Genomic DNA, 9,800 nt, shown 5'->3' on the forward strand with positions numbered 1-9,800 from the left:
TAAGCATTCGGCTGATATCCGCCTGGTTGGGGACAACTAACTTAAAGAGCAAACTCCAACCAAAGTTTGTTTTAATGTTAAAAATTACCCGATGTTTCGTAACCCGAGCGGCTCCTTCTTCAGGCGTGAGATGGTGTGAGGCGTGGCAGTACTGATATTCGTTATTTTTTTTAACGTTTTGCCAATCACGCGGGCATTTTTCGCATACTTGAAAGTAAGCGGCGGAAGTGTTCCTGTCGAACTATTGATGTTATATGACGTCTTTTGGATGCGCCAGGATTCCACTAGGAGCTACCGCCGGTGGTTGTTTTCTCTCTCCAAAACGATGGCGCCATGGGGGCTAAACTGGGCGTCAGAAAAATCACAATGTTCTGCCACCGTTCTTCGTTAAGGCGGCAAAAGTCATTCTTGTGTTGACGAATTCTTTCCACGAAGTTTTTAGTCTCTCGGGGATTGCGAAAAATGTCCGCCTGCCTGTCAAAGCTTTAGAAAAAATATATAAAAATATAAAAATGAAAGATGCCTCACGCCATCTCACCACCAAAGAAGGAGCCGGTCGGACTGCGAAACGCCGGGTCCTCAAAATTATAGTACATTTTGGTTAGAGTTTTCTGTAATCTTTAATTAATTTGCTAGTTTATTTCATTCTTTCATGTGGTCATTCTCCATGCTCGCCGAACTACGCAGCCCCAGTAGGCCACTGTCGCTAGCAATTTGAACCGGAAACTCTCCGAGACTACAATGTCCACGGTAACTGAACGATCGCAGCGACGAATTTGCCTCTAGTAGTTTTGACTGACTGAATAAACTTTATTGAAACCAGCAAGAGGTGGTGGTTGGGCCCAGGCCTCCCACTTGGGGACGTCGAGGTGTTTCCTCTTCGCCGGCTCGCATGCCTGCTGGGTCGCCCAGAGTTGGTCGTCAAGGTTGGAGCTACGCAGGGCAGCGTGCCATCTCGAAGTGGGGTCAGTGTCGGGGTATTGTTGTGTACAATCCCAAAGCATGTGTGGAAGTATCTGCTAGCAGTTTTAAGTACGCAAACTAACGCAAGCAGGAAAGACACCTAGAAGGCTCGAGCCGACATATCTCGTCGGCAAGTGACGTGGGGGGGGGGGGGGTCGAAGCGAGCGACGTCAGCTGCGGCGAGCGCGCATTTTCAGAGCCCAGCCATCGCCCCGGCGCCGCCGCCGCAGAAACGAGAGGCGAAGAGTCAGTCACTGGCCCCTGCGCTGCGGCGGCAAAGAGAATGACTGTTTTCCAGCGAACTTGTTTGGAGGCCGCTGGCTCCTCGGGCGGGCAGGCAGGCGGGCGCGTCCGTTCCTCTCTCGCCACCCCTAGAACCTTCCGTTCTTGCCTTTTTGCCGCTTGTGTTCTTTTTTTCCCGGAACACCCCCCCCCCCCCCCCTCTCCTATATTCTCTCTCTGTCGGGGCACACAAGCAAAGCAAGCGCGTCGAAAAGCGGCGCGCGGCCTGGACGTTTTCCCAGCGAGAAAAAAGCTGGCTCCCCTGAGTCAAGCCGCGCACCAGTGCTCGTTTTCTGACCCGCGCCATTGGCGGTTGGTACGCGCTACGAAACGCCGGCTCGGCTCTCTTCTTTCCGGTGCCTGAACTCCGCTACGCCGAGTTGACGCAGTACAAGGCGGTGTTGGTAATCGTCGTCCACTGCGAATAAGCTTTGCGTAAGAGGCAGGGGGAAGCGCTTTCGAACGGGCTCAGTATTCGTACCCTTGCCACACGGGTCACCTTCGATTGCGATAGAGCTAAATCTGGATCGTATCTCGATCGCATTGGCTCCCTTTCGCAGCTTGCCCTATGCAGCCAATCACGACAGAGAAATTCGATCCCCATCGAAAGTTTCCCGTGAGACACCGGCACGAGAATCGTCGTGGGAGAAGCGAATGATATCGAAATGGCTACCCGTCACTCTCTTGATCACTCGCCTTCGCGATGCGATTGAGCAAGAAAGCGAAATGGAGCCGTTGCGTAGACTGCATGGTGTGCGCCCGCAGTAGCACGTAAAGCTCATAACGCCTAGCAGTAAAGCCCGAGCGCTGGCCTACGCGTGATCAGATGCGATTGCTGAGGTTCCAAAGCGCCGCCTCACGTATCACGCGACACGCACGAGCTCTTTGAAGTTCGTGATTATGACCAAACTGCGCGCCAATATTGCCAAAGTCTTCTAAGAACATTTAAAAAAAAAATACAATACTTTTGTGACTCTAGGATCGAGGAAATGGAAGTTTGCTGGATTATTCGTCATACATCTGTGACGTTTGTTAACTGCTGGCTACATAAGCGATGCTACGACTCGGAAACCGTTAAAACTCGGAAACGACCGACACATGCCACCTCTTCATACGTCGGGGGCCTGTGGTTATCTTCTCATGTGATAGGACTAAGAAGTTTCTTATTTTAAAGCAAAACAAAAAAATTTAGATCCAGCACTGTCACTGACTCAATGCGCGAAGAACCAAAAATCTCCTGAATAACGCGCAATGGCCGCTCTCGACCTTTCATAGTTTCGTTTAGAAAAGGTAGTAATTTCTTTTTAAATATAATCAGCAGCAATCGTAAACACAACGCTCAGCTACTATACTAATGGCTCTGCGAACACTCCAATATTTCGCTAAGTAATCCAGCAACGCGGCGTTTCCGAGCATTGCGCTGAAGAGTACGTACGTATCGCGGTGCGCGAAACAGACGGCGACGGTCGCTCGCACGCGCGCCGCGCGCACGCAGCCGCCTGCTGCTGTTTCTGCTGCCTTCTGCGCGGCTTTCAACCGCCGCGCCGTGTTAGTTTCCGTCGCCGCCTCTGGGTGGCGCACCTTGACAGGCAACTTTCGTCGCGGGAGTGTTCAACCTTGGCTGGGGGCGATCACCCCGCGTCGCGATTGGTCCGCGCCTCTAGCACGTCACATCCGGAGCGCGCGTCGATAAAAGCGACGGCAGTTGCCCACTCGCACGCTCATTTGGTCCCTGGCTAGCGCGCGCGAAGCAGTTTGACACATTTGCACGTGTCGGAAGCGAGTTTGACCGTTGAGCCGCTGGCGCGCGCTACACCTCAGTCCTCGTGGATTACCGAAGCTACACGGCGCCTCGCGTTGGCCCGCCCCGTCTGTTGACCAGTTCCCACTTCTCGGTGCAGGCATCGCGAACGGATAACGTCGTCGGCCCTCGGATTACCGCAAGCATCGAGACGATCATCGGCGTGGTTTCGTTGGTCGCACGTGGTGCTCCGCGCTCTTCGCCGCTGTTGATGTGTGCCGTGTGAGCGCGTCGGCAGGGATGGTGCCCCACAGCTCGGGTAGTGTGGACGCGGATACGATGGAGCAGAAACGACGCTGCGCGCAGCCGTTCGGCTCTCTGAAGGTGGACGTGAACTCGCCGACGCCGTACACGGACGCGACGCAGTGCAAGAAGGTGACGAACCACATCAAGCGCCCCATGAACGCGTTCATGGTGTGGAGCCAGATCGAGCGGCGCAAGATCTGCGAGCAGCAGCCCGACATGCACAACGCCGAGATCAGCAAACGGCTGGGAATGCGCTGGAAGATGCTCACCGATCAGGAGCGCAAGCCGTACATCGAGGAGGCCGAGCGGCTGCGGCTGCTGCACATGCAGGAGTACCCGGACTACAAGTATCGGCCGCGCAAGAAGGTCAAGGCTGGCGGCGCCACCGCGACCGCCGTGAAGGCGCCCGAACGCGCGGCCGCAGCGGCGGCTCCCGCCAAAGTCTCCCACCACCCGGCCGTGGCCAAGGTGGCCACAATCGCGGCGCCGTCCTCCAAGTCGCACCACCACCACCACAAGAGCTCCTCGCACCATCACCACCACAGCCACCATCACAAGTCTTCCAGTCATCATCACCACCACAGCAGCAGCCACCATCACCACCACAAGTCGTCCAAAAAGTCGTGCGTTCAGGTCGCATCGGTGGCGACGGTGAACGGCGGCAACCCGCGGCTGAAGCTGAAGCTCACCATCGACGACAAGTTCAAGAAAAGCATCAGCCGCAGCAAGCACGTGCCCATCGCCACGGGTCAGCTCACGCCGCCTGCCAAGGTGCCGTGCTCGCCATCGGCCGAGGAGCCGGCGTCTCCCGAGAGCACCAACGTGTCGCTCTACGAAGACATGGTCGTCGACGTAAAGCCTTCGATCGCCGAGCTCATAGGCGCATCCGCGGCCGCTGTCTCGCCTTCGGCCTCGAGCACGACGTCCTCTTGCTCGTCCTCAACGACGTCCTCCTCCTCCTCGTCGTCTTCGTCGTCCGTCCACTCGAGCCAGCAGCCGCAGCAGCAGCGATTCGCGGACACGTCGACGCAACTCGCCGATCTCGACCACATCACGGAGGTGTTCGATCTCGCCTCCACCTGGGGCGCTCAGGAACTCAACGCCTTCGTCATGAACACGTCGCTGAGCGACATGGACGCTATGGATAGTGCCAGTTCCAGCTCGGCCACCCACTTCCAGTTTCCCGACCTCACGCCCGAGGTCTCCGACATACTGGGCGTCGGATGGCTGGAAAACAGTCTGTCGCCGGGCATCTGCTGAAAAAAAAAAGACGACGGGCACCCATTTCGATATCCCGTATGTGTGTCACTCCTCACAAACTCATCCTTGTAGCTTCTCTTTCACGAATTGTTTCCCACACCCCTTTTCGAAGGTTTTATCGCGTCGCTGTGTGCGTTCACGTTTCCCTTCGCAATGTCTTTATAGATTGTCAGCGTGAAGTCCTGTCTATATCCCGGGAAAAAAAAACTCGATCCATCTTTTCGTTTCGCTCGTTTCTTGTCGAAAGCTCCTTCCCTGTCCCTCGCCTACAATGATTGTTCTTTATCTGAAGTGTCCAACGCGTCGGAAACGCATGCTTTTCGGCTTCACTATCGCATATTCGGCGGGCTTGCACGTGGGGGCTTGCCCTAGCTAGCACATACTTTTCCGCGCGTTCTCTGAAAATACCGCTGTCGAAACACGCTTACATTGCCGAGCACGTGTTCCATTTTTTTTTTCCTCTCTTCTCTTTCTCGCTTTAATTCCGTGTTGCCGGGATGTCGTCACTCGCTTTCCATTTTTTTTCCCCTCTTGTCTTTCCTGGCTGCCGTTTCCTCGATGCTTGCGTTTCCGGCAACCCTTTCTTTTTCTCTTCGAGTCCCCCCTTGGCCTCACTCCCATTTCGTCGCTCGCGACCTCGCAAGGAGATAAAACAATAAAAAGGCCAGAAAAAAGAAATAGAATCCTCTCTCCGGTCGTCTCGGCCCTCAACTCGAAGCGCTGGCGCCCGCGTTTAGTTGCGCTAGAGTAGCAATGATCTCACCTCCTCAAACCCCCCTCCTACCAACAACCAGCCTGTCCCATTTTTTTTTTTTTCGTCTTTCTCGCGTTTCCACGTTCTCCTTTTTTTTTTTTTGGTGGTGCGTACTTTCTACGCGGAGTCGTCGTGTGACAGCGTACGCAGCAGGCGCTTGGTTCGTTGGGACGTCGAGCAGGGCAGCTGGTGGCTTGGCTAGGTACCGTGACGGATTTGCCACCTGCGAGCGCCTGTTCGCGACGGCGTTTTCTTCCAAACCAACTGCCGGGCAGACGTTAACAGCCACCTCCCTTTTCGTTTGAAGCCGTTTCTGTTATTTTTTTTCCCCTCTCCTTGAACCTGTCCGTAAAACACCTCCGCCGGATATTATTTACTCGCGACAGTGTCGCCTGCTTTCTTAGTACGCCCATCATGGCCGTGTTCTCTAACAATCGACGTCGTCGTGGCGTTTAATCAAGTCTAGAGTACATCAGGGCGCGTTACTTATCCGCGCTAGTCGTTTTTCAGTTCACTACCATAGGGCAAAATACACACGCGAATAAAACGCGGCGTAGCGTTTTTTTTTTTTTTTTTTTTCGCAGTCGTTGGGGAAACGACAATGTCCACAGAGGTGCATCAGGCTGTCCTCTCTCGAAGTGCTGGTCATTTATTGCCAAGTTCCTTTTCCGCAATTTTCGTATCTGGTATGCTTCTGGGAGTGAAATGTCCTCTCGAGAAAGCGTTACTAAGTGGTGGTACAGGGGCCCCGCTTCTAAGGAAGCTTTCGTGAACCTCTTGTGTGTAGATATTTTGTCTCGGGAAAAGTTTGGTTGAACGGCTCAGGTGGCGTTAAACTGGAGTCGGTGGCTACAATGTCGGCTCTGGCGCAGACACGCCAGATCATTTTTGCCGAGTCAGCTGTGAAAAGTGAAAAACGAGAGAACGCAGCAGAACGTGTTTCTAAATATTGCGTCTCTTTTCTGACTCGCTTGCGTCTTCTCATCCGACTTTCACGCGACAGTCGGCTGGACCAAAAAGTCACTCCGCGTTGTTTCTGACGCTGAAAGCTATAACAAATGTCCGTTGGTATGGAAACGCTTCGGCATATAATTCTTCCAAGAGTTAGTGAAGTGTCCTTGGCTATATATATATAAAAAACCATTCCGAAAGCAACTACGATCATCTCTTAAGCGCTTTTTTTCTCTTCATTCTATTACCAGGGTTTCTCTCTTGATATTGGGCCCTGTCAACAAGTGGAACCCATTTAATCATCTGTGCGTATTGATCACGTGATAGTCCCCGTCCTTATCACACCAATTGCACCCATAGTCGTCGCGGTGTCTTTTGGGCTATCTCATCGGCGCGTGGACCCGTACTTTTGTTGGCTGGGCTACTTTCCGTTATTTTGTACCGGCTGGATTATGATTATTATTTTTTTTTCGTGTATCGCATACGCAGCGTAGTGTTGTGTGCGTGTACTTATCAGTGGGCATTAGCTTTCGAACTTAATGAGCGTTTTTTTTTTGCATTCATTTGTAACAGTAGCAGTGTTTCGCTTTTTTTTTCCTGCGTTACACCATTCCTATCACTAGAGTGGTAAGAGCAACTCTGCGAGCAAGGTGTGTCATCTAGCTGGTGCGTTTGTAATCGTATTAAGTGTAATTTCTCTGTTACTCAGTGCTTGTAAAGCATTTACGAAGGAATCTTGCCTTGTTTACTCAAAGAAAAGCATTTGTATTAACTAGAAAAGCAAAAAAAAAGTATTTCGCATGGACACGTCGGGACAACTCCTGTAACACTGCCGACGTTTCCTTGCAGTTATTTTTTCTTCCTTAAAAAAAATATAGAAGTAACGTTTGTTGTGGCCGTGCGCTTTTGAACGATGCTGGCAACGTGTCGGTTTATTTGTCCGCGTTATGTTTTCCCACTTCGTCTACGCTACAGTCACGTTCGTATTTTAGGTTTCTGTAAACCATTAGCGGTAAAGAACAAGTTCCGTGTCGCGTGTCTGAGTAAAGTGTTTTTCATATGTGTTAATAGTTCTACTCCGACAGCGTTCTGGTAACTACCGTTTGCGTTTTCTTTTTGTTTGTTCCAGACGTTATATTTAACTCCGTTCTATCGTCGATAAGATTTCACAGATATGGCAGAGTACTTGTCATTATGTTATCGAACAATTATGAAAATGTTATAAAAAAATGCAGAGAAGTTTCTCTTTGTGTTGTTCCTGAAGTCTGTTCTTCATTCCGTTATGTTTCTTTTCGCAGTTGTGATTTTCGTTCTCTGTGCGTGAGTCAGTGTTGGTTTCATACGCACCGCGTATGTGTTGTTGGATAGTTTTTTTTTCTTTCCTTCCATTTTGTGCAAAGCAGCTCATGAAGTGTTTGTTCGGCAATCTAGCTTTACGTTTTTTTTTTTTTTTAAGCTTCGTGCGTTGTCGTCTGGACTGAACGTTTCGCCGTGTTGCATTTTTGTTTTGCCCTTTGTTCAAGAAACTGTGAACGTGTGCGCAAGTGTTCGTACTTCGTCTTGTGAAAGTCCACAGAACATACTTTTAGAAGTCAGGCGCTGGGGCAGACTGTGACCCTACGTTCTGGCCTTCCACATGAGTGTAAATAGTATATATAATAATTATATTATATATTATAAATATATCTTCGCAGCGCATAGATGATATATGAAAGTATATTTGTACATTTTAATAAGAGAAGAGAAAAAAAATGTCAAAAAAAAATGCAAGGGCATCACGATGCAAGTTTGTACGATAGTGAAGTTTTTTTTTTATTTTTACGAAAGCATCGAATAAATGCATTGTGCCATCAAGAGCTCTTCTTGTGTCGTCTGTTCCTTTCGGTGTCGTCTGCAGATGATCTATAAACTATGTAAAGCTGCCCACATTGTCCTTACTGGCCGTTACGAATGTAGCACTATCCTGCCTCTCAGGCGCAGCATCACGGCCCACTTGAAGCAAGCATACACGCACCCGAGTCCTTCAATACCATTTTATTTTTCAGGCCGTACGCACTCGTTTCACGTTGAAACGGTTCGTGAAATTATTGGCCTAGCGTGCGCTAGGACGCCGGTTTAAGGAGAGCGGAACGCACTTTAACCTGAAGGGTTGTGACGTGCAGCAGCACTGACTCAATCGCAGCTGCGTAGACCCGATTAGATCGATTTCGTTTGCTCGGTTGATTTTCAAAGGGCACTTCAGACTGTCGTCGGCCGTGTACTAACGTAAGCGCTAACGTTTGTGTAGCATGCTAGGAGTCATCTTTCATAGTGTACTGCTGGCGCTTGATCGCTGATAATGTAGTACATCTTAGTCATGCTCCCTTAGGTTGTAGTTAGCCATCATGTTGGTGCTGTGGTTAAAAAAGTAATATATAACGAACGGATCGTGATGGTGGCAGCCGATAGGCGTGGGTGGGGCATTTGCGCCACACTGCTCCAAAACGTCGCTTTAGCTGGAAGTAGCGCCAAGACTGCGCCAAACCAACCGTAGGAACAAAAGCATCCCCCTGCTTATGATGTCTGGGTGGTAAATGTGACACCAAAACCGAAAGATCGTCAACGTCCTGGAAGTCAACGGAGTCGCCACGGATATAGCCAATGCCCATCGATGCTGTCCGTCCTGCATTCGCTGTTTTCACGCGCTTGTTGGATTTTTTTTTTATCCGGCAGCTGTTCCGATGCACTGCCGCTGAACGGGTATGTTGGTTTTGTGCTGCAGTTCTGTTTAACTCGGCGCAGCCGGGAAGGTTGAAACGGAGCCTCGGATATGTCCAGTCGCACATTGCTTAGTAGTTGATGACGGTGCGACGTATGATTTCCCTATACGAGTACGGACCTTCTCTGCAACCCTGCGCGATTTGTACGGACAAGATTGCGCGGTTGTAATTTCATAACCTGTCGCAGGTATCGCGGTACAGTTATGCAGCGAAGATTATGCAGGTTAAAAACTCGGGAAACGTGTAGGCGACTTAACTTCGGCTTAGTTGCGTACGTGCTAGGGCGTGGTATTGTCGACACGCTCTAGTTGCTCGAAAATTTTTGTTCCTGCTCGCTTCCTGCTCGAATGCGCAAGGCCTGCTGCAAGTCTAAATCGCAGAAGTGGCTTTCCAGTGGGATGGATATACGCAAAGCGAAAGTCCTATTAATTTTTTAATGAGACGAGGATGGTAATTTTTTTTTATCCCGAATGCCTTATTGATGCAAGTAAAGCCGACTCTGGAATATTTACTGGTTGTTTCAATTAAAGTCTGGTACATACCTAGTATATGGATGTATGTTAGACACTGCGTCAAGAAGTCCTTGTCGCCGTGCGCAAGAAGATCAAATGGCCGTTCCACCACTTCTTAGCGTCAAATGTTTGCTAACCGCTGGTCCGCATCAGGATTGCAAGTTGGGGAACGCTTTCGGCTAAGCCGTCCGGGGTTGTAGCAGGCATGCCTTTTAACTCGACCGGGCACTGCACTCTAAAAAACGTTTGCACCCTTTGGGGTGTATATCTGC

The 9,800-nt window shown here is 50.5% G+C and overlaps 1 protein-coding gene across 1 annotated transcript; it reads left to right on the plus strand.

Moving 5' to 3' along the window:
- Positions 1–2,953: 2,953 nt before the first annotated feature.
- Positions 2,954–8,113, plus strand: LOC142557601 (uncharacterized). The gene has a single exon (XM_075669555.1). The coding sequence runs from the start codon at positions 3,287–3,289 to the stop codon at positions 4,550–4,552; it is 1,266 nt and encodes a 421-aa protein (XP_075525670.1). The 5' UTR covers positions 2,954–3,286; the 3' UTR covers positions 4,553–8,113.
- Positions 8,114–9,800: the final 1,687 nt, after the last annotated feature.

The sequence above is a fragment of the Dermacentor variabilis genome, chromosome 9 (assembly GCF_050947875.1).
Source record: "Dermacentor variabilis isolate Ectoservices chromosome 9, ASM5094787v1, whole genome shotgun sequence".
Taxonomy (NCBI): Eukaryota; Metazoa; Arthropoda; class Arachnida; order Ixodida; family Ixodidae; genus Dermacentor; species Dermacentor variabilis.

Excerpts from the sequence above, each read along its gene's own strand:
- LOC142557601 (XM_075669555.1), top strand. The coding sequence starts at position 3,287 with ATGGTGCCCCACAGCTCGGGTAGTGTGGACGCGGATACGATGGAGCAG.